This window comes from Neolamprologus multifasciatus, chromosome 15, assembly GCF_963576455.1.
Source record: "Neolamprologus multifasciatus chromosome 15, fNeoMul1.2, whole genome shotgun sequence".
NCBI classification, from domain to species: Eukaryota; Metazoa; Chordata; class Actinopteri; order Cichliformes; family Cichlidae; genus Neolamprologus; species Neolamprologus multifasciatus.
In genome coordinates, this window is record NC_140453.1 from 34,085,297 (window position 1) to 34,108,605 (window position 23,309).

Sequence of the window (23,309 nt, forward strand, 5' to 3'; positions counted from 1 at the left end):
AAGGAAAATAAATTTGGTCAACATCCTCTAGGAAGCATAAATGTGTTCAGTATATTTTATTGCATTCTGTATGTTTCATTTGCTGGTAACCAAGAGAAACAGCCACACTACTCTGGGGTAACCAAAATGTATTAAGTTCATCCACCGGTGACGGTCCTTATTAAAAGAAATGCATTACAAGGCGTTTTTTGAACACTATTTGAACCAATGATTATTCATTTAGACAGCTGGAATGAGCAACATGCTAATTCTCGTGCAATGTGCATCATAGGTCCTTATGGTGAAAAGTGAATTCTAACGAGAAGTTGCACAAGTTCTGACATCAGTATTTCAGTTTTAAAAGTTGTATGGGTTTGTATGTGTGGGGTGACAACAGCCTGGTGACAAACAGTTGGTGAGTTTTCTGAAAATCAGGAAATCCTTTTAAACTTCCTGTCTCACACAGACAGACACGCAGCGCAAAAGTCAGAAAAGTAACTCTGTGTTTGTGGCTACAAAGTAACAAAATGAGGACTTCTGATGGTCACATGTGACGATACACGACCCGACGAGTGATTGCACATATTCCTGTAAGTATAAAAGATATTTTTACATACTTCCTACTAAGAAACATCCACTTCCACTGTATATCGACAAGTATTATGTCACATTATGAAGAATGTGTTTGATCTATGGATTAATCTCTGTCTTTAGCTCTTTATAAATGGCTATTCAAAGAAGCTTTTACAGCATGTCCATATTGTGGGATATTTTTCTATAACAGTGACTCCTTCTTAAGTTGTTATGGTGATCTTTAAAAAAAACAAAACATTCCTAAAATTGATCCTAATATACGGTATTTGAAAGACATTCATGAAAAAGTCAAATAAATGTACTTATTACATCGAAACGTAAGTCACATGTTCTCACATAGTGTTAATTTGGGCTACGGCAAAGCGTGGTAACCAGTTTCACTTGAGGGCGGGAATCCCCGCAAAACTACAATTGACTTTTCAAAAGCTTTCTGAATGCTTTTATATGGATGTGAATACTGAATATGGGGTCTGTCCAGGTTTACATCATATTCGGTATATGATGTTTATCTAGATGACTTCATCCTATACAAGCAGGAGCCTGCATTAAGGTTTACAAACACAAATTGACATTTAAGGACTTACCTTTAATTAATTTGAGTGCTACTGAAAGGAATAGTTTTCCTGTTAATATTTGGTAAATGTTTCCTGTGAGCTCGCTGTCACAGATCAGTATTTGATCTCTTTTAGCAAAAGTATTAAGCAAAAATCTAAATATGATCAAAAATATTAATTATATTAAAGAGCTTGGTGGAAAAACATAAAAAATAATGTTGGTTATTACCAATAATGTAAATCTATGACATAAACCTTACATGATGGTGGTCTAATTTATCTGTGTGTATATAATCACGCAATATATTTACATGTGGACAATATTTTTTCAGCTCCAAGATTATGTTATTTTCTCTTTTTATTTTATTATTCTCTTTTTCATCCTTGCAATTATTTCCCATACAGACATTTCTTGCAGCCCAGAGCAATATTTATATTGCTTAATATTTAAGTTTATTAAACATTTTTTGTTATTTTTAAGAAACACCAAAATAACAGGTTCTTGATCCTAACAGAATAGTACAGTGTAATTTTATCAAGCATTGTTTACATAGACCACCAGAGAGTTCACTGCTACAGTAAACTGCATAAACACTTCACTGAAATTGTCTGGTAAAAGCACTATTAGAGTTACAAGCTAAAAAGTTCATTTAAAAAAAGCATCCACTGATCTTGGTAAAGATAACATTAAGAAAAGAGAAGACAGCCAAAGGGTGCAGCACCTCAATAGTGATGCACATGATTCCACAATAAAGTCAGGTGCCATCATAAATCACTCTGCCCCAAGTGTGCACACTGGTTGACATAAGAACCAGTGTTAAAATCACTACCATAATACCATTAATCACCAATAGAAACAAAACAAGCAATGTATTAGAATTAGAAGGACAATTAAGATACTATTAGATAATAATTGGAGCTTAATTGGAATTCAAAAGAGAAAAAGACAGTTAGATTCACAGGTAACATAAGTATAACAAATATAAAAGTATGCTATGTCTTTTGTTGACACAGACCAGGTAGGTACAGGTCTGTTTTGTCAAAAGAAGACCTTTGACATTAATGTATACGTGGGTACTGCCTGATGCATGGCTTTTTGTTACCTCACAGTCTCCCACTAACACACCCATTATTCCTCAGCACTAATGAATCTATGAAGGACCTGACTAATCAAGAAAACAACTTAGGACTACACCCTCCTGTGACTTTTCTCCTAATTTATGTTGTTTAAGGTCACAAATTCCTATACAGTTAGCAAGAAAATCCAGTGGTAGTTATCTTTGTAAACAGTCTTTCCAACACATCCCAGTCAGCATTTATATACATACATTTGGGAAATAGGATATGAAACATTTCTTTGGTTTTTGTCCAAGATTTTAATTATTAAGCATTTGGGGCTTTTCCAGGCATCTGAAACCATGTTGTAATGCACCAAGGTACCTTAAAACTCGATTTCAGCCATGACACTGATTCTTATGACACGATGAGTCATAAGCATATACTGTAAACTACTGTGATACAATAACACCTTGTAACAATAATCTAGTTTTTTTTTCCTGAGTCAAAGGGGTTTCATAGAGCTGAATCACTCCCTTGTCATGTACGTGCTGTGCGAGCAGCCAGATTTGGAACCCACAATGCAGGACTTCAGAAACAGAATAAAATCCCTCTGAACCTGAACCACACAGCATGTAGGTATGAGGGACGATGCAATAAAGGGAGACTGAGATAATATATACACACCGAGTAACAAGGGAAAAGGAAACACTGATTACAGGGGAGGAGACAAGAAAAGTTAAACTGAACGTAGCACATATTTGACAAGGGGCTATAGAAATAACACACCAAACTAACAATGAGACGGAGACTGAGACATGCAACCTTGACACTGACCAAAGAGGAAAACAAATGTCTGACTAGGGACAGAAAGGGGAACGAAATATAGCAAAACAGGGAGACACAACTGAACGAGAAACCTTGGTTAACTTAACAGAGGAGAACAGGAGGAAGTGACAGGGGACATAGGGAGACAAACAACGATTAGATTGGAATCCCAGGGAGCACAGAAGAGAACAAATCAGGGAAGATGAGACAGAGAGAGTAAAACTAGACCTAGAGGACAGGAGGACAAAAGACCACAGGAAATACCAGGTGACAGGCCAATAAATGAACCTAACAGGGAAACAGTAAAGCATATAAGATGCTGAAAGGTAAGGCTGATGCACACATGGTAAATGGCCTGCATTTGTATAGCACTTCACTCAGTCCCTAAGGACCCCAAAGCGCTTTACACCACATTCAGTCATTCACACACACATTCACACACTGGCAATGGCAAGCTACGTTGTAGCCACAGCTGCCCTGGGGCGCACTGACAGAGGCGAGGACACCGGACACTGGCGCCACCGGGCCCTGTGGTTAGTATCTTGCCCAAGGATATTTGGCATGCAGCCAGGAGGCAGCGTGGGATCGAACCACCGATCTTCTGATTAGTGGCTGAGCTGCTCTGCCACCTGAGCTACAGCCACATGAGACAAAGGACAAAACACAGATGAGACAAGAACAGACAGGAAACCAAGAACAGACTAAATAAGAAGCTAGACCTGTGAAAAACAATTCAATGAAACAGTTCCTGACTCAATGACTCAGTCAGACATCACTGATCTAAAATGGATGAAGTCAAGCTTTGTGGAAGTCACAAGAACAGAATAACCTTTTATTGTCACTGTACGCGTACAACAAAAAACAGTTGGAAAACAACTCAGGTATTCAGCATTAGTTATTTAACTCTCCATTTTTTTTTACACTTATGTCAACACTTCAGCCAATCAAGTCAAAATTGAACCTTCTATGTCAGAACATAAAATGTTCGAGTTATTCCAAGGATTTCTGATTTTCAGTGTAAGTTAATATAAAAAAGGTCACCTGACTGCCTCTAAATACATTTTCTGATGTTTATCTGTTGGCTTTATTTTCTGAAGTAACCATGGATCTCAGCGAGGAAGAGTCAACTCCTCTGGTGATCAGAGACCGCGGAGGCAGCCAGAGGTCCAGTTCAAGCAATGTTCATAATTTACAAGTCAACTTCTTCCCTGTCAGAAAGGAAGCAACAACATTACAGATCACATCTGGACAAATATCTGCTGAAAATGTCTGCATCCAAGCAGGGAAGAAATGTGGTAAGACTGTAATGCATTATGTATTATGTAAGTCACTAATTTTTGTCAGCCATATTCATTATTGTGGGGTTTTTTTCCTCCAGGAATCTTGCCGGTATACCTAAGTCTATTTGGTTTGGCATCTGAAGACCTCTCGTTTTGGTATCCTCCTTCTCACATGTTTGACACTGATGAAAACTTAAAAGTCCATTTCAGAGTCAGGTGGGTGTCAAAATGCTTTATTTGATGAGAAAAAATATATATATTTAAGATTCAAATTCAACTTTTCAAATGCTTGTTAATGCGCAGTTTGGCATGTAGACACGGTTAAAACAACTTGCTGAAGTTCAACCCAAACGTCAGAATGGGGAAGAAATGTGATTTAAGTGACTTTGAACACAATATAGCTGTTTGTACCAGACGGAGTATTTATGAAACTGCTCTACTGGGATCTACCCCACACAGTCATTGCTAGTGTTTGCAAAGAATGGTCTGAAAAAGAAATAAATAACCAATGAGTCAAAGTTCTCTGGGTGAAAAGGACTTTGAGCTGATAGGAAGACAACAATAACTCAAGTAACTGCATTACAACCAAGACACAGAATAAAATCTCTGAACCGGGTGCCACTCCTGTTAGCTAAGAACAGGAAACTGATGCCACAAGAGCTCACCAAAGTTTGACAACAGAAGATAAAGTGACAGACAGATAAAGTGGCTATTGAATATTCTTTCATTTGATGAATTCTTAGTGCATCAACTCCTTATACTTAGAATGTTGCTATAAATAATTAGAGTTTGGAGTACTAGTTGAAAGGTTTTTAATGGATCCTGATGTAAAGGTTAGTTTTATATGATTTAATATGTAATGGAGTTCTTTTGTGTTTGAAGGTTCTTCTTTGGAAATTGGTTTGGGCAAGAACCAAGATCTTCATACCGCTACAGTTTGACTAGAGACAGAATCAGTCCAGTACTCGACTACAGTGTCATTGACTATCTTTTTGCCCAGGTAAAGTACTAAATAATCATATTATTTTATTATTTTCAAACATATTAAGTAAATATTTTAATTAATTAACATAATTAATTAAAATTATGTTATACTTTATGAAATTCTTGATTTTATTTTAATTTTAAGAATCAAGTCGAGACTGATAGAAAGTGATTAGATAAATGTTTTTCTATTTTAAGTACCGATTTCCAGTAAGATGAAATATTTACAATTTCTATTATTGAAAATGGTGCGATTCCATGAGATTCTTCAATTTAATTCATTAGCAAAACTTTAACCAACCATGTACTGTCTTTGTTGCTTTGAGGTGTCTATCAGTTTTGCTTTTTGTAAAACTGATAGATTAATGTACTACTGCACAATATAACACAAGTTGTGGCCACAAAAAAACTGCATGCTTGTTATACTAGTAGATGTGACTATAATAAGTCCAATTGATTTCTTTTGGTGTTTAGCTTCGAAATGACTTCATTGAAAGTAAGGCAGGCATAGCCCCACCATTGACTCTTCAGGAGGAATGCCTTGGCCTTGCAGTGCTGGACTTGTGGAGAATGGCCAAGGAGCGCAACCAGAGTGTTAGAGAGCTCTGCAAGACTGTCAGGTATTTACAGTTGAGACTGTATGATTGCTTATACAACAATCCATTCCAGTTTGCAGTCATTACACCAAATATTATTCCTCTTTAGCTACAAATCCTGCCTTCCCATGTCACATCGCCATGACATCCAAAAAAGAAACCGGCTGGACCGCTACCGAATTAGAAATACCCTCAAGCGTTTCTTAAAGAAGCTCGGCAACTGCTCCGTAGATGAGTGCAGCCTGAAACTCAAGTACCTGATTGAGCTGTCTGGCATTGAGCCTTCTGTTGGAACGGAAACCTTCCAAGTGAATTATTCTTCCTCCCATCCAACGTCAGACTTCTCTCTTGTGCGGGTCACAGGGGAAACAGGAATCCAAACCGCTGGAAGTATCAATAACAGCCAGGTAAGATGACTGAAGAAGATCGAGTTTAGTTTGTAGTTGGTTAACTGCTATCATTTTCCTGCTTTAATATCTCTACTACGCTACTAAACAGATCAAAATGCTATTTGGTTGATAGGTTTTGTCAAGAGTTGAGTGGCAGACCTTCTGTGATTTCCAAGAAATCATTGACATCAGTATACAGCGGGTATGCCATGAGCAGGTTCCCCAAGACAGCAGGATGGTGACTATAACACGAAAGGATGACAGCTGCTTGGTAAAAAAAACAACATATTTTACACTTAAACCATTGCAATATATATATGTATATATATATGTATGTATATAAATATATTGTTCTAGTAACTATTTTACTGTTTGGATGTAAATATGAACAATTTAAAAGCTATTCGCATCAAATTAGTGTCCTCGGGCAACTGTATCCCTTCTACTTTTGTATTGCTTCTCCAAAGCTCCCTGTTCTGGATGACATTTGGTTTGCTGGGGTGGAAAAGTTGCAAATTTGTACCATCTGGCCAAAACTGGTCATGGCATAACACCAAACCTTTAATCGTAGATGGGCCGATGTTGGTGATGTTTGTATGTTGAATAGAATTCTACCCAGACCATCTCTGGATCAGAAGTGAGAAATATTCATCAAATAATGTCATTTGTGGCATTTTGAAGTTAAAGTGTTGGAGTCTTACAATTATCCCTATTCTTTCTGTGATGTCAGGAAAGCTGTTATATCTATAGGAAGTCAGTTAACGAGTTAGGACAAGTGGTGGACCCAAAAGTATGAGACATCAAGTTTTCATCACCACTGAAAAATGCTTTTTTCCCTCCTCATTCTTTTTTCAAGAAGGCTTTCAAATTTTGCTTAGTTGAAATTAATTAATAGAGAGATAGTTGAGAGCACTTTGTCTTTCTAGAAAGTCTAACAACGGTGTCCAGGCAACATTTCAGGAGTAACTTGACGGAGCATCATTGTAACACCCCAGACACTGGTTCAACTTTTAGTTTGGAAGTATTTTTCTACCATGACTAAGTCTGTGAAGGTTCTCAGTCATCCAGGTCATCGTAGTCAAAGGAGCTTGCAAAGAAAAGCGTCTGGACTTCTTTAAGTTACTTGAAGACGTTTCACCTCTCATCCGAGAGGCTTCTTCAGTTCTAAGGTCAAATGGTGGAGAGTCCCAGATATAAACCTGGTGGGAGTGTCCCCCCACAGAGGGACAAAAGGACCCCCTGATGATCCTCTAATCGCCTGAGCCAAGGTGTGGAACTGGGTGTGGGTCCCAATCAGCCAGAGTTTCGGGTGAGTTCATTGTGAAACCTGGCCCCACCTTATCATGCGAATTCCTGAGGTCCCTGAGATCCCTTCCCAGACGCCTTAACGCCTACTCACACCCTGGGCCATCTGACCTCAGGAATTCGTCTTCAAGTAACTTAAAGAAGTCCAGACGCTTTTCTTTGCAAGCTCCTTTGACTACCATGACTAAGCAAACACTTGGTGATTATTCAGCATTGTAATGCTTGCTGACGCTGTCAAACAATGGTCCTTTAACTTAAAACTAAAACTAGAGAAGAGGACAAGAACACAGAGGGCCAAATGTGGCAAGCAGGGTGTGCAGTGAGTAATAAATGTCTGCCTACAAATGGTTCATAACCAGAGGCCCAACTCCCGTGACTGCTGATGGTCCTCAGGATAAATGTTGGCTAGGTTTGATCCATAATGTGAGTGAGTGTGTGGGAAGTCCATGGTAAGACTCCACGGTACATGTGGCATCGGTCAGAACGGGAGTTTGAAAACCTAACTAAGTGGTCCAGTAATGCAACAGGAGACTAACTTTTTTTTTCGTGACTACTTTCATTACAGGAAGTCAAGTTCCAGAGTCTCAAAAAGGCACTTTCATTTGTGTCACTTGTTGATGGCTACTTCAGACTGACCACAGACTCAAGCCACTTCTTCTGCCAAGACATTGCTCCGCCAAGTATCCTGGAGGGAATCAAAAACCATTGTCATGGCCCAATAACGTGTGTCAATTTAATCATTACTTAATCAGACGCCAACTTTTATACACACACACACACACATATAGATATTCTGATTTGTTTTTATGCTGTTTGAGCAGATCAGAGTTTGCAGTCAACAAATTGAAAAAGTCAGGATACAAAGGTGGTACCTTCCTTCTGCGGCAGAGTCCGAAGAACTATGACAACTTTTTCCTCACTGTTTGTGTTCAGGTACAGATACAGACAAAAACCTTTGTTTAAATGTTTTTTGTCACCCACTTCATGTTAAAGAAGCATCTGCTCAATCCGATGTGCAAGAGTGTTTCCCATGGCTTACATTTTGACTCAAGTGTTTGGATTCTTCCTTCTGATCAAAAATCACCCTCTTATTTTTGCAGACTCCACTTGGACTTGATTATAAAGACTGTCTCATTAATAAAAATGAGCACTACAGTCTCTTTGGTGTCCAGAAATCATTTTCCAGCTTGAGAGAGCTTACCAGCCACTATCAACACAATAAGCTCCTGCTGGCTGAAGTACCTGTCAAGTTAACCTGCTGCTGTCCACCCCGACCCAAAGGTATGTTTCCTCAAGCTACAGATGACATTATCTGCGTTGATCGCCAAAAATACAAGGGCAAACACACAGAGAGATGTGACCCTGATACTTCATTTTGGCCATCTACTTCCTGAAATTCAGCACCATGACTACCAAGAGGCTAAATTAATAAGCTAGCTTATCTAGTTAGCTAGGCGCAGTGAGTAAACACTGTGTCAACTGGGATGCTTGTTTTCACTAGTGAAAAAGAGACATAAAAAGTACTTGCCAAAATAAGTTCAGAGCCAACTACCAAGAGTATCCTTTAGTGCAACTTCTTTCACAGAGGAGCTGCCACCTGCTGGCCATTAGAAACAGTGCAGATTAATGGCACTGTAAGACTTTGCTGTTAAGAGCAGCAGGTTATGTCCATATTTTTTGACGGGTCTGTTACAGGAAAATCAAAGTGTGATTACATATTTGCATCAACTGCATGACAATTTTCGCAATAGAGTACATACTGTTCTGATTTTTTTTTAAATATGAAATTGTCATATTACAGTTGTCTTATAATCTACGTTTTATTGTTTCAATTGATCTGTGCATTTCTACTCAAAGCTATCAATTGTAGCAGTAGAAACAAATGAACATCCACATGGTTACAATGTGTAACTGTCACATTCAGTATTCTGAACTACATCAAGGATATAGAAAAAAACATTACTAGGACACATGTACTGTCAAATCTACAGTTGCTCGACAGTTTTCTGTGCACTCATCATCATTCAATTCTTGTTTGAGGTAATATATGTCTGAAAGATTGAAGATTTTATAACAAATATTATGTTTTCTGCTGTTTTTAAAGAGCTCACAAATTTGATCATCATACGCAACTGCAGCTCTGTAGAAGCTCCAGGCTCTCCAACAACCGAAAGGAACAAATTCAGTCACATCCAGTTTCATATGATCAAATATGAGGACCTGAGCTGCGTAAGTTGATCTGCATGTTGTGCCAATCAGGCCAGTTGGTACCTCTGATGACTGTCAGTACAAAACTTCTTCTACTTGTTTTCTTCTTTTTCCATCTACTCCTTTTTTAGTGAAAGCAGAGCAGGAGCATTAATGAAAAATATACCTTTATCCTAACATAACAGGCATTTCTTGCTTGCTAGCTTTGGACGAGAAGTGGTGCATGCCTATAGTGGTGAACTCATTTTTTAAACAGTAAACGGCAAGTATTTATAAACTATCTGTATCATTAAATTTCTATTGAAAAATTAATGTTAACTCAGAGGTAGGCAACAGCAGCCCACTTCCCCAGCTGCTATCCTTCATTTTGGATTTATTTTCCTGCATTGTTCTATTGGGGTAGCTCTTCAGCACCATGTAGAGAGAGGGATTCTGGGAATCCAAACAATGCTATGGCTATGATGTCAACCACATCTCCAGTGGTTCCTTCTGCACCTTTCACAAACAACAAACTAGATGAACATGGATATGGAATAGTTGTTGGTTATTTTTCTTTGAATTGTAATTTTTAATTGTTTATTACCTTAACATATTCCTTTCTGACATGAACAGTAGCACCCTGTATTACAGCTTCCATGTGTTTTTGATATTTCATAACGGCAACAAGATTTGCAAAGATTTGCATAGCACCTATGTACCCTGTGAAACTGTCCTGAATTTCAGATATCTATCTATAGAGAGAGAAAGCATGTGATAGGGTGCCAAAAGAGTAATTGTGATAGTGCACACGGAAGTCAGAAATATGTAAGGATGGTGTATTAGGACTGTGAGACAGTGGTGAAGTGTGCAGTTGGGGTGATAGATGGGTTCATGGTGAGGGTGAGATTATATAAGGGATCGGCTCAGACCCCCTTATTGTTTGCTATGGTGATATACAGCTTGACAGATGAGATCTGGCAGGAGTCTCTATAAATTATGATGTTTGCAGATGATATTGTGATCTGTAGTGAGAGTGGGGAGAGGTGGAAAAGAGTCTGGAGACATTGGGGTGTGGGGAATGAAAGTCAATAGAAGTAAGACAGAATACATGTGTGTGAATGAGAACAGGGCAGGTGTAACAGTGAAGCTCTGAGGAGCAGAGGTAGTGACGCTAGAAGAGTTTCAATACAGACAGTGGCACAGACATAAGACAGGACGTGGAGCTAAAGATTTCTGCTTGGAGTGACCAATATGGATAAGATTAGAAACTGGTATTTTAGAAGGATAAGTCAGGTTTAGATGGTTTGGGCATCAGAGGAGAGATCGTTGGTATATTGGACAAATTATGTTGAAATGGAGCTGCCAGGCAGGTGGAAAAGAGGAAGACCTCAGAGGAGGCTCATGGATGTAGTGAAGGAGGACATGAAGAGGGTTGGCGTGACAGAAGAGGATGCTGAGGATAGGGTGAAATAAAAGCAGATGATTTGCTGTAGTGACCCTTAAGTAGCTGAATGAAGAACAAGAGCTGGCACCCTTTATTGTGATTGTCTGCCCCTGCTTCTTCTACAACTGCTCATACCTCCATTACAGCTACAGTTGTGTCTTTTTAAATAAATAACGCTGTGGCACTAACAAATACTGCTAATGCTGCTACTGTGACGCTATAGCCACGGTAATCTAAAAAGAATCGCTGAGCTATAATGTTGTTTATGATGGATACTTCAATCAGGACGAAAGCCTCGGAAAGGGCTCTTTCACTCGAATCTTTAAAGGCAAAAAAATCGACATTCATGACGGGGAGAAACGTGTGACCGAAGTTCTGCTGAAAGAGCTCGATGCGACTCACAAGAACTGCTGGGAGGTGACTTTATACATACCTAAGTATTTTTTTTTAAATGTATTTGTTTCTTATGATTAACACATGCTTTTTGACCATTTCAGTCATTCTTTGAAGCTGCCAGCCTGATGAGTCAGATTGCACACAGACACCTGCTCCTTGTATACGGTGTTAGTGTTCACGGAGCAAAGAGTGAGTTAAAACTAAGTTTCATGATTGCATTGACTGTTTTTGTTGTTTTGTGTTTTGTTGTTTGCTAGTAAGCCCGGTAAAGCTGAATGTTGTGTTGCTGAATGTTGTGCAATCAGTGTTTCGAGTGACACAAGTAGTTGACAGTTTTTTGGTTAACTTTGTCTCATATCATGTGGCCCTAACTCAGGCGCTGCACTGCGAGTGAGCGCTCTGTGTTTTGGTTTGAAGTACAGCTGTTGAAACAAACCTTGTTGTGCCTTTCAGACATCATGGTGCAGGAGTATGTCAAGTACGGGGCCCTTGACCTTTACTTGAAAAGGGGGAGATCTGTATCAGTGAGCTGGAAACTTGACGTAGCCAAACAGCTCGCATCAGCCCTCAACTTCCTGGTAAGGAAGATTTACCGATGTGGAAATGAGAAGAAGGCAGCCTAGAGCAGGCCTGACTGTAGATTGCATGATGTGCAAATAAATGTTATTTAAAATGTCATGTTTTACCAGGTATTTTAAAATACATAACTGCTGTGAACAATAGAATTAATGCAAAGGATGAAGTGTTTCCTAATAACACTAAACAAGCAAACAGGTATTTTTCTGTCCTGCTTACTTTGAAATGTAGTTGCTAAAATCACATGTAACCCTCGTACAGGAAGAGAAGAACATTGTTCATGGAAATATCTGTGCCAAAAATCTGCTGCTGGCCAGAGAAGGTGACCCCTCTCAGGGGAGCTCTCCTTTCATTAAGCTGAGTGATCCGGGCATCAGTATGGCCATGGTGGGCAAAGATGGTAAAGCCTTTTTTTTTATTTAAATTGACTGATTATTTACTGTAATGTATGTATCAGCATTTTTTTTTATGCAATGGTAACCAATTCTAGCTTTATTCGTTTTATTTTATACACATTAACATGCCTTACAAAATAAAGGATACTTTTAGCTGCTTCCTTATAGCCAAACAAACAAATAGACGAAGAAACTTAATTAATAGAGTTGTCGTTTCTCCAGTCATTCTGGACAGGATCCCCTGGGTGGCCCCCGAGGTGTTGGACGCTCCAGAAAAACTGACCCTCGAGTGTGATAAATGGAGCTTTGGCGCCACAGTGTGGGAAATCTTTAACAATGGAAACTCCCTGCTACGAGGCTGGAACCTAGATCAGGTAGATCATCGTATTCCCTGATCTGCAGTTTGTGGTTTTGGAAGGCTTTAAACACTCTAAACTTTTTAGCTGTCTGGGTCAGTGTTACATGATCACTCAAAGCTCATTGCTGTTATGCAACAATTGCAGAAAATGCCTAAACTAGAGGACTCTGTGTGTGAGTTGTAGCTCTGGTTTTGGTTTATAAAGTTCAGCATGCAGAAAAACTGATGCAGTTCAGAATATTATATTAACTTTTCAATTTGATGTAAATAAAATGCAACACCGTGAAAAGACTACTGAGAATACTGTGTAGATTACATGAAAATTGCACTTCCTTTTCTGTGAATTTTCAGTCGTTAGAAAAATTGTTGTACAAACATTAAATGGTGCTATGTGGTGCTAAATGTGTTGTGTTTTTTTGTTTTTTGCTTTTTGTTTGCAGAAGAAGCAGTTTTATGAGAGTTTCCAGCAGCTGCCTCCCTCTCAGTGGACAGAGCTAGCAGATCTGATCAGTCAGTGTATGGACTACCAGGCAGACTTCAGACCTTCATGTCGCAGTATTATCCGTCAACTCAACAGTCTCATCACTTCAGGTAAAGATGCGTATCATACTGTTCTGGTAATCAGCTGACACATACATGTTAAAACTGTCCTTTAAAACATAAATTAATTAGATAAATAAAATTAATTCAGTTAATACCAGAATACTTTGACTAACTTTTTGTATCGGATATAATCCTTAGAAAAGCAGACATAGATAACAAATGATGGTGTTTTATGTAATGTAAATAAAAACAGAATCCATGATTTGCAAATCTTATAAACCCGTATTTTATTCAGAATAGAACATAGAAAACATAACTGATGTTTAAAGTGAGACATTGTATTACTTCATGAAAGATATGAGCTGATTTAGAGTTTGACGGCAGCCAAAAATCTCAAACATTTTGGAATGCAAGTGACAAAAGTCAGCGCTAATAAAGAAGAGCATCCTAAAGAGGTAATGTTTCTCTGAAGTAAAGATGGGCGGAGGTTCACCAATTCTGCAAAAAAATACCTCTACAAATTTCAGAATAATGTTCCTCAATATAGAATTGCAAAGACTTTGAATATGTCATCATATGACAAGTTTCAGAGAATCTGGAGAAATCTCTGTGTGCAAGTGACAAGGCCTAAAATGAATATTGGATGCCAATGATCACATGTCACTGCATAAGAACAGGCAAGATTCTTTCATTGAAATAACTGCACGGGCTCAGGGACATCTCCAGAAATCGCTGTCTGTAAAACACAATTAACTCTGTCATGCAACTCTATAAAAAACAAAGTCATACGTGAACATGACCCCGGATCATCGTCTTCTCTGGATCAGAGATCATTTAAAACAGACTTTGAAATTCTTTTCGCAAAACACGCGCACCCTAACCTTTGGACTAAAGAGGAGAGGGACCGGTTCACACACATTCACATATGTTCAGTGTGAACATTCTGATGAGTTCTATAAAGAGCAAGTATGAATCATTTAAAGGAACAAGAACACACAGGTGTGTTCAGTCCAGATACCACAGTGGTTCCCAAACTTTTTTTGCTAGGTCCCCCTTTGTTTTACAAGAAAAATGTTCGCCCCCCCACCTGTGCACAAACACATCCTCCAACCACACATATTTTGTTTTCAAACCCCATTGCGGTTTATTTCACACCTCAAACATTTATTAAACAATTAAGCAAATACAAGTAATCTGCAATAAATTACAGGTAGTAATAAAATACACTACTAACTCTTTTACGCTATGTCCACACCTACACGGGTATTTTTGAAAACGCAGCTGTTTCTATGCGTTTGGGCCTTTCGTCCGCACGTAAACGGCGTTTCAAATCACCAAAAATTGAGATTTTTTTAAAACTCCTTTTTTTTGCGTTTACGTGCGGACAAGGAATACAGAGTTTGTCCTGCAACGTCAAAGGTATGTGCCTTTCTTCACGTCACGCTGTGCACACGTTATTGTTTACATAAGATGAATTGCAGAATGGCAGATAGAGACAAAATACTGTTAATCTGACTATCTTCAGTTTTTACACGCTTACATATACACACAGTTACTGTCCCTCCATTTAGGAAGGCAGAGGCATCACGGTATGATTATTTTACGTGTAGTTGCTTTGTTCCTGTGTAATAATATTCAACATTGCTATCAATACATTTTTCAAAAATGTCTCTCTGTGCAAAATGGGTTCAAAAACATAAAAAGCTGTGGGATACTGTTTGTCTGTGATTTGAACCGGGGAAACAAATTGTGGCAGGATCAGCCTGATATTATTTGTGTCCCGCTGTAACTTTACTGTATAAAGAGCTAACGTCTCCGAAATGTCAGGAGTAGTTACTCATTACAACAAGTGTTTGTGAACTAAAAATCAAGAATGTGGGATACTGTTTGTCAGTGATTTGGAGAGCCCAGCGCTGCTCCCGACGCAGGGAAAACCAATTCTGCAGGGGGAGACCTACCTTGGCACTTGTGCAGGTGATAAGAGACAATATTTATCAAGTAATCAGGTATAATGGAATAACACTCAGACACTTGTAACAGTTCAACGTGCACGGGTGAGAGCTCAAGGGAGTCTCACACCCTGGAGCAGTTCTCTGCCTTTATTTATACACAGCATGAAACATACAAGAAAGGAAGTAACATTCTCTAGTCAAACAGGCAGGTGTGAGATCTCGGAACTTATGTTCAAAAAAGGTTATGTTCTTACAAGGTCATTTCTTACTCTTTGGGTGGCGGTTTCCTGTGAGATAATGTGAGAGCAAAACAAGTCTTTTTAAGGCAAAGTGTAGACAGTTAGTTGTGCAGGTGGTTTAGTGCAAACAGAAATGTGAACACTCTTAGCTTTAGTATATCAGCAATAATGATTAATAAAATGTCTTAATAATAAAAATCTCATAACAGCAGGTGAAACCAAAGGGAAGATATGCTTTACCATATTTTCTAGTCTTTGGCTTAGAATGAAGTTGGTCTGGAAACATATTCAGCGATGCTTCATCTCCTGCCTTGTGTTTGTGTGGGCGCCCTGTCAAAAACCTGTCCATTATGCTAGCAGTGTCCAAGTGTTTTTTGTGGGGGGGTTTTCCTTTTCATACCACACTTTGGGAAGCTCTGAGATAACACAATATAAGTAAGTGCATTTAAAAAAAAAAGCTCTAATATACAGTAGTACAGTGAACCTTTTAAATGTAAATGATAAAATAGCAAAGAGAAATCTTTGTTTGTCCTTGTGTTTGTGTGTTTGTGTGATTCCTCCAGGGGTAGCTGTTAAACAGAGTACTGTTGCTACCAATAGCTGTTTTCCAAATGGATGATGTTTTAGGTATTACGCTGAGATTCACTGAAGTGAAAATGCTGCTGATTGCTAATTTTGCCTTGTTTTTTGCCAGACTATGTGATACTTCACGCTACTGAACCTGTCACACAGAGCCCCGTGTGCAGATCTTACAGCCACCCTCAGCACGACCAGACACTGTTTGAGGAGAGATACTTGCGCTACATCTCCCCTCTGGGAAAAGTAAGTGTGAAGCGACATATAATGGACAGAAGCTTTAAACTAAATAAATATGTCAAGCTGATGTTATGCTACACAAGCAGGACCTACTATTTGTGCTCATTCTTTATCTGTCTCTTTCATGCATCTACTTTAACTTCAGTTTTTACCTGTGACTTAACACATTTGCAGGGGAACTTTGGTAGCGTGGAGCTTTGCCGTTATGACCCGCTGGGTGATAACACTGGTGAGCTGGTGGCTGTGAAGAAGCTGCAGTCCAACAAGCAGTCAAACCTGGAGGACTTCCAAAAGGAGGTCAACACCCTCCACGTCTTACACTGCGACTACATCGTCAAATACAAGGGAGTCTGCTACAGCATGGGTAAAAAAAAAACCAAACAATAATAAAATGATCTACCCCCTGCTTAGACTGTAAAACTCTTAGCTCTCCCTTTCCTGTTTTATAAATGAACTCATTAAGGATTGCTGTGCCACTTCAAAAACATGTTTAAGGTGACTTGTATGACTTTTTTGTAAAAGGTGTAGATGTAAGTGAACCAAGCAAAAGAGCTCGTTGCACTTACTCATTTCCTCTTAAAGCATGAAACTCACACGTCTCTGTGTTTCAGTGACAAAGATTTGAAAGGACATTATCTGATGAACAACGTTATGGCTTGTCTGTTCACAGGTCGCCTCAGCATGAGTCTAGTGATGGAGTACCTTCCCTATGGCAGCCTTATTGGCTACTTAGAGAAGAACAAACACAACGTCAACACCAGGCGGATGTTACTATTTGCTTCTCAGATTTGTAAGGTGCGTGAGCTTGCAAAATGTTAAAAATATGACCTCTGTTATATGGACAGGAATTAATTGCTTTCCCACACAATCATAAATGAGTATCGACTGCACATTCTATGACTTGAAAGTCTTTTGCTTTAACGTGTGCTTGACCTGCTGCTTTTGATAAAGATGATAAACATGTCTTCCCAAGCAAGTGTAAACCAGCAGGATTTAAAGCTGCCTGTGATGCAGCAGGATTACAGATCTGATTGGGCAGGATCTGAAAATTTACGCGACATATGTGAGGCCATTCCTGAACCAGTGCTCACATTTTACTAAACACACAAGAAAACAATGGTAAATGGCCTGTATTTGTATAGCGCTTTACTAGTCCCTAAGGACCCCAAAGCACTTTACACATTCAGTCATCCACCCATTCACACACTGGTGATGGCAAGCTACATTGTAGCCACAGCTACCCTGGGGTGCACTGACAGAGGCAAGGCTGCCGGACACTGGCGCCACCGGGCCCTCTGACCACCACCAGTAGGCAACGGGTGAAGTGTCTTGCCCAAGGACACAACGACCGAAGCTGTCCAAGCCAGGGCTCGAACCGGCAACCTTCCAATTACAAGGCGAACTCCCAACTCTTGAGCCACGATCGCCCCAAACAAGTCGTAAGATGTTATAGAATGGATGTTTCATTGCTGTTCAATTTACATCAAAGACGTCTAAAATGCTTTTTTATGTGTGTGTGGACAAGGCCACGGGACTTAGGGGGGTTGCAGCACACCGTGTTACAAAAGGCAGACATCCCCTGCCAAATGCACAAAAATAGAAAAATAAAGGCGCTCAAACACTTCAAATACCAAATTGTTCAGATTTTTTCTTTAAATAAGCCAGGTATTGTGGTCAAATAATCTTACATAATACTCACCAGTCACTATAAATGGTGCATTTTTCAAAATGAGCTGTGAGCACATACGTATCCCAATAACAAGAAAACATGATTTTTTATTTTAATGCTAGCTACCAGCTAATAAAAAGAGCACAAATTGATGGGTAGATAAAACCTTTCGGCCTCATCTGAGTGATCATTCTCACAAATGTCCTCATACATTTTGAACACTTTGGATATTGTTGCCCCTCATCGTGATTGGTCAAACATCTGAGCGTGCAGTCATATTATTCCAACAGCAGATGGAGGCTCTTTGACTTATTGCTAGCTGTAGCAGTTAGACATTAGTATTAAACAGTAATTTTACTCTACCTTTGTTGCAAAAGGGAACTGAGTTACCCCATGTATATTTTCTACATACAAATAATAAATATATTTAGGTAAAACGCTCATATTTGGATGTAAGCTTATTAAGCTTATTGCACATGTGGCAGTCACAAGACTCAAGTCATAAAGATTTTACTCACCTGTTTGTGCACCTGACGTGTGTGTGTGTGCGTGTGTGTGTGTGTGTGTGTGCGTGTGTGTGTGCGTGTAATGCAGAATATTTCTCTCTGCTGTGTGGACCGGTTCAGTTTTGGCAGTTTATTCTTATCTGCTGTGTAACGATGACGCACGTTTTAGAGTTGTATTAGAAGGTGACAAGAAGAATTAATAGCTAAAAATATTTACCTTCTAATACCATATAGCTTATTATATTTCCCCCACAGACACACACAAATACATAGACTTTCCACAGTTCTACGTGTTGCAAATCTTTAAAAGAAAAAAACTTAAAACACACAGGGAGATTGACAGAGCTAAAAATAAAAGTGTCTTTTGTTTGTTTCTAATCCTGTCAGGGGATGGAGTACCTGCAGAGCCTGCGTTATGTGCACCGAGACCTTGCAGCCCGAAATATCCTTGTAGCCAGTGAGACGCTGGTAAAAATCGCAGATTTTGGGCTGACCAAGGTCATCCCACATAATAAGGACTACTACCGTGTCACCCAACCAGGAGAGAGCCCCATCTTCTGGTAGGTTTCCACTAGTTTCACCAATAAAAATCTAATAACTGCTTTTCAATGAATCAACTACTTTCTTGTGTCGATGGTGTGGTTACTAGCTGTTAATACTTCCTAATATGACTAAATGAAAGACATGAATAAAAGCAAACATGAGACGGTGCTTATTTTTTAAAAGACATGCTTCTCAGAAAAGAATATGTAATGTTGAAAAGTGAAGCATAAGCTATGAGATAGATTTCCTCTGCTTGAAGATCACAGTTGCCCCATTACTCAGGATTATTTTGTGCTCTAATGGTCATGCATTTACTGCAGGTATGCCCCAGAGTCCATCACTGAGTCCAGATTCTCCCAAAAATCAGATGTCTGGAGTTTCGGGGTTGTTCTTCATGAAATCCTATCTTACTGTGATATAAGTTTCAATCCGAAAAGAGTAAGAAAATGTACAATTGTTACAAATGTGTCTGGAAAATGCTTCAGCTTAAATATGGATTCCCATGGCTTACTGTTTTGTTTCAGCTTTATATGCAGGAGATTGGGCACAACGTGCTGGGTACATCCATTTCAGTGCATCTGGCAAATCTACTGAAAGGTAACTGGAGGTTACCACCACCTTTAAACTGCCCGACCAAGGTACGTTTGCTCTGTGCGGTCGAAACTAGTTTTTTCGGAATACTTTTTGATCTTTGCTATTGTAAGTCAATCAGACCTTTGGAGAAACGGCTTTCTTATCTGTCTTACATCAGCAATAAAGTAATTTCCCTTCTATCCTTTTATTCCACAATGTTTATCCTTGCTCATATTACTTTCATTGTAATGCCAGGTGTACCTTTTGATGAGGCAGTGCTGGGCACATGACTTTGATGAGCGTCCATGTTTCTCCAACCTTGGAAACCAAATTGAAACTATGATCCAGGATGAAAGAGAGAACTCTAAAGGCTGACGAGGATACAAGATACTTACTCTTTGTTCAAAAGGAAATCAAGTTTAAATGAGTACATGTTCAAGCTCTCGGGAGTGAACATCCAATTATGGGAGTATGTGCAGGCTGACTTATTTATGATAGATCTCAGGGTACACTGGTTCTGATAAGCTCTACTTAGGCTCTTTCAAGTTGATATCACAGCAAAGCCTAGGTTATTATATTTTGATATTTTTATATTTTATATTTTTCCAGCAGCTTGAGCAAGAACTTTTTGCAGAGATTTAATGGTTGTTTGGTTTTTTTTTGTTTTTTTTTTGGGGGGGGGGGGGGGGGTTGTAAGTGTTTCTCAGTAATATTCATAATTCATAATAATAGTGTTTAAACCCAACCTAGCCCCCCACGTCTTAAAAGTAGATGAAAAATATATGTTACCTGGATGTAACTTTAGTTCTCTGTGTTCATGCGTTGATCGCACTTACGAAAGATGCAGCAAAGCATAAATAAAGCTCTTTTTCTAAATTAAAATGTGTTTTTTGAGATGAGCGGGAGAAAGACAAGCTGGACAAGCTTATATAAAGCTAATAAGTTTATGTGGTAAAAAAAAATATATGTATGTATGTATTAGAGATGGACCAATCCGATATTACGTATCGGTATCGGTCCGATACTGACGTAAATTACTGGATCGGATATTGGAGAGAAATAAAAAATGTAATCCGATCCATTAAATATCAAAAAAAGCACCTCACAAAACTTGCGACACGGCGTAACTCGGCTCATAACCGTAGCACGTCGCAGCAGTATGCGTCGCGTGATAGAGCGGCTGTGTGTATTTGTAGCCTCGCTACCAATCCAGCATTTCATCTCCGAGGAAGTGATCCCAGAGAGAAGTAAAGCAAGTGTGTAAGTTCATCTCTGAATGTTTATAAAGCATTCCAGCGTTAAGCTTAACAACGGATATATGGAGCAACTGCCTCTCTCTCTCCCTCTGCTCATAGCTGGACTGGCCATCGGCCCACCGGGCATTTTTATGGGCAGATGATTTTTTTTTTCATTCTGGTAACGGTATAAATAATGAAAGGTGGTGGATTGGTCAGATGCCCTTTCGTTAATACTGCCATTTAGTTGTGTAAATGTGCATGTTAGAAGTGTGTAGAGGTTTTGTGTTTTTAGATAATCTGTGTAGTTTTAGATCCCTCAGTTGAGTGAGTGGTACTAGCTGGGCAATTGGAGGGAAATTGATGGCCCTATTTAAAGCCAGTCTCTACCAGATGCAGGAGAGAGGAGAGGTGAGCTGTGTCACCAGAGCCATGTTATGTTGAGGTTTGTTAATAGAGTTTGTTTGGGGAGGAAGTTTTGTTAAGTTACATTAAATTAAGTTCACTGTAAATAAATTGCTCACCTTGGAAACCTGAAATGTCTGCATAGTCTGCTTCCCTACCACCTTCCTTGACGTTCGAGTCTGACTACTTCACAGTCCTTAAATACCAAACACTGATTGGGCAATGTAAAGCAGGTGTTGAGTTAAAGACCGAAAAAAGGGCACAGTAACCGCCCGCCCACCTCTTCCCCTGAGAGGGGAAAAAAAACAAGCCTTGTAGGCGTTGCTTTCAGTTAGCGTCGCTTTGTCTGTTATGTTGGCTTTCATCCTCTCTTAATGTAATTCTTAACATCTTTTAAAAAACCTAAAAAATTTAGAACTTTTAACACACCCCCGTTCTCTGCTAGCCATCGGGGCGGGGGGGCTGGGAAGAGATGCTGGCTGTCCGATTGGCCTCCCTGCTGCCGCGGAGCCTGGGGCGGTCTGCTTGCCTCCACCCCGGAGGGAAGGGTAACATCTCTTGGGTCTGGGTGCCGTTTCCATCTCTGGGGGTGAGGATACCTGGACCCGGGGTATAGAGTATGTTTGGGGAGTGTGATTGTGTGTACATGTCCATTTACATGTCCGGGTTTATTCCTACGTTGGGTGAGTGCTGAGTGTTTGTATATGTGTGCATGAGGGTGGGAATGCATGTCTGTGTCTGTGTGTGCCTGTTTGTCTGTGTCTATATGTCAGGTCGGGTCTTAGACTCCACCTCTCTGGGAACTCCCAGGCCCTCCAAAGTGTGGAGGCCTATCTCCCCTCACCACACTCCCTGCCGGTGACTGATGCCCTCAGGGGTCGGTGCATTGTTGGTTCTTGGTGTCCGGGGCTGGGCGCTCAGGTCATGTGCCAGCTCACTCCCGGTGGCTACTTGGCGGGGCCTGGCGCCTGCTGCTCGGTCAGGCCTCTTCTGGGGCGCGGGGGGCCCTCGGGCCTCCGGCCTCTGTGCCTGCGGCTCGGTTCACTCTGGCACAGCTGGCTGCCGGCGGAGCCGGCGGGCACGCCGGTGCAGCCCCCTCTAGCTTCTGCCCGGTGGCTACTGGGTGACCCCTCGTCTGGGGATCCTCAGCCCTTCCCATGAAGGTGGCACGGATGCCCCTCCGGTGGTCCTCCTTGGGCTCTTGCACTCTGGGGCCTCTGGATGTCTGGGGCCTGGATCTCCTCCATGCCTGCTTCATGCCCTGGGGGACAGGGCTATGGCTCTCTACATCCTCTAGCAGACCATTACATGGGGAAACCATTTGAATACAAGCGCGCCGATCCACACAGGTGTGCACATGGGTGTTCACTGTTCGTAGACTTAAATCACACCTTTCTTGGCTGCTACTTCAAAGCACATTGTGCGCTGTCTGTGCTGCACAACAACATTCAATATTTAGTATTTACTGCTGTTTACACTTAGCTAGATTAATGCGATGGTGTTGTGTATAGTATGTTGCTTTGTTTTGGGTTTTTTTGCTTGTTTTCTATTCTTTTTCTCTCAACAGGTGATCCCGGAGATATTTTTTCTTCCCCCCTTTCTCACTGTCCCTCTCCCCTTCTGTTTTTCTTTTCCTTCCTCTTTCTTTCTCCCTTTCCTATCCCTCACTCATGTCTGTCCCGTCTGTAACAACTGAAAATAAAATAAATAATAAAAACAAAGGTCGATCAAATGGACCAATACGGCAATGCCATGATGATCCATTTGGCAAAATAAATCCATTGGGTATCCTTGTTGGTCTTCAGACAACAATTCTGACGGCTAAAGAACCAAATGGGACAGGCAAAAAAAAAAAAAGAAAAAAAAAAAGAAAAAAAAAAAATTTTAGAACTGACCCAAACAGTCTC

At 40.0% G+C, this 23,309-nt stretch overlaps 1 protein-coding gene across 2 annotated transcripts; it reads left to right on the plus strand.

Annotated features, from left to right (window-relative positions):
• Nucleotides 1-391: 391 nt before the first annotated feature.
• Nucleotides 392-23,292, plus strand: jak3 (Janus kinase 3 (a protein tyrosine kinase, leukocyte)). Of its 2 annotated transcripts, XR_014869395.1 has the most exons (25): nucleotides 392-569; nucleotides 4,109-4,306; nucleotides 4,390-4,507; nucleotides 5,174-5,291; nucleotides 5,750-5,895; nucleotides 5,981-6,278; nucleotides 6,394-6,531; nucleotides 8,131-8,288; nucleotides 8,387-8,498; nucleotides 8,666-8,846; nucleotides 9,670-9,794; nucleotides 11,482-11,613; nucleotides 11,694-11,781; nucleotides 12,046-12,170; nucleotides 12,430-12,568; nucleotides 12,786-12,937; nucleotides 13,362-13,512; nucleotides 16,350-16,477; nucleotides 16,646-16,835; nucleotides 17,142-17,266; nucleotides 19,034-19,206; nucleotides 19,510-19,627; nucleotides 19,714-19,827; nucleotides 20,018-21,442; nucleotides 21,474-23,292. XR_014869395.1 is itself a non-coding variant. In XM_085133193.1 (24 exons), exons 2-24 carry the CDS (start codon nucleotides 4,114-4,116, stop codon nucleotides 20,135-20,137), a joined length of 3,342 nt encoding a protein of 1,113 aa, XP_084989319.1. In that variant the 5' UTR covers nucleotides 392-569; nucleotides 4,109-4,113; the 3' UTR covers nucleotides 20,138-23,292. The 2 variants fall into 2 exon arrangements, 1 of the variants encoding a protein (XP_084989319.1); XM_085133193.1 differs by having other exon boundaries at nucleotides 20,018-23,292.
• The last annotated feature ends 17 nt before the right edge of the window (nucleotides 23,293-23,309 follow it).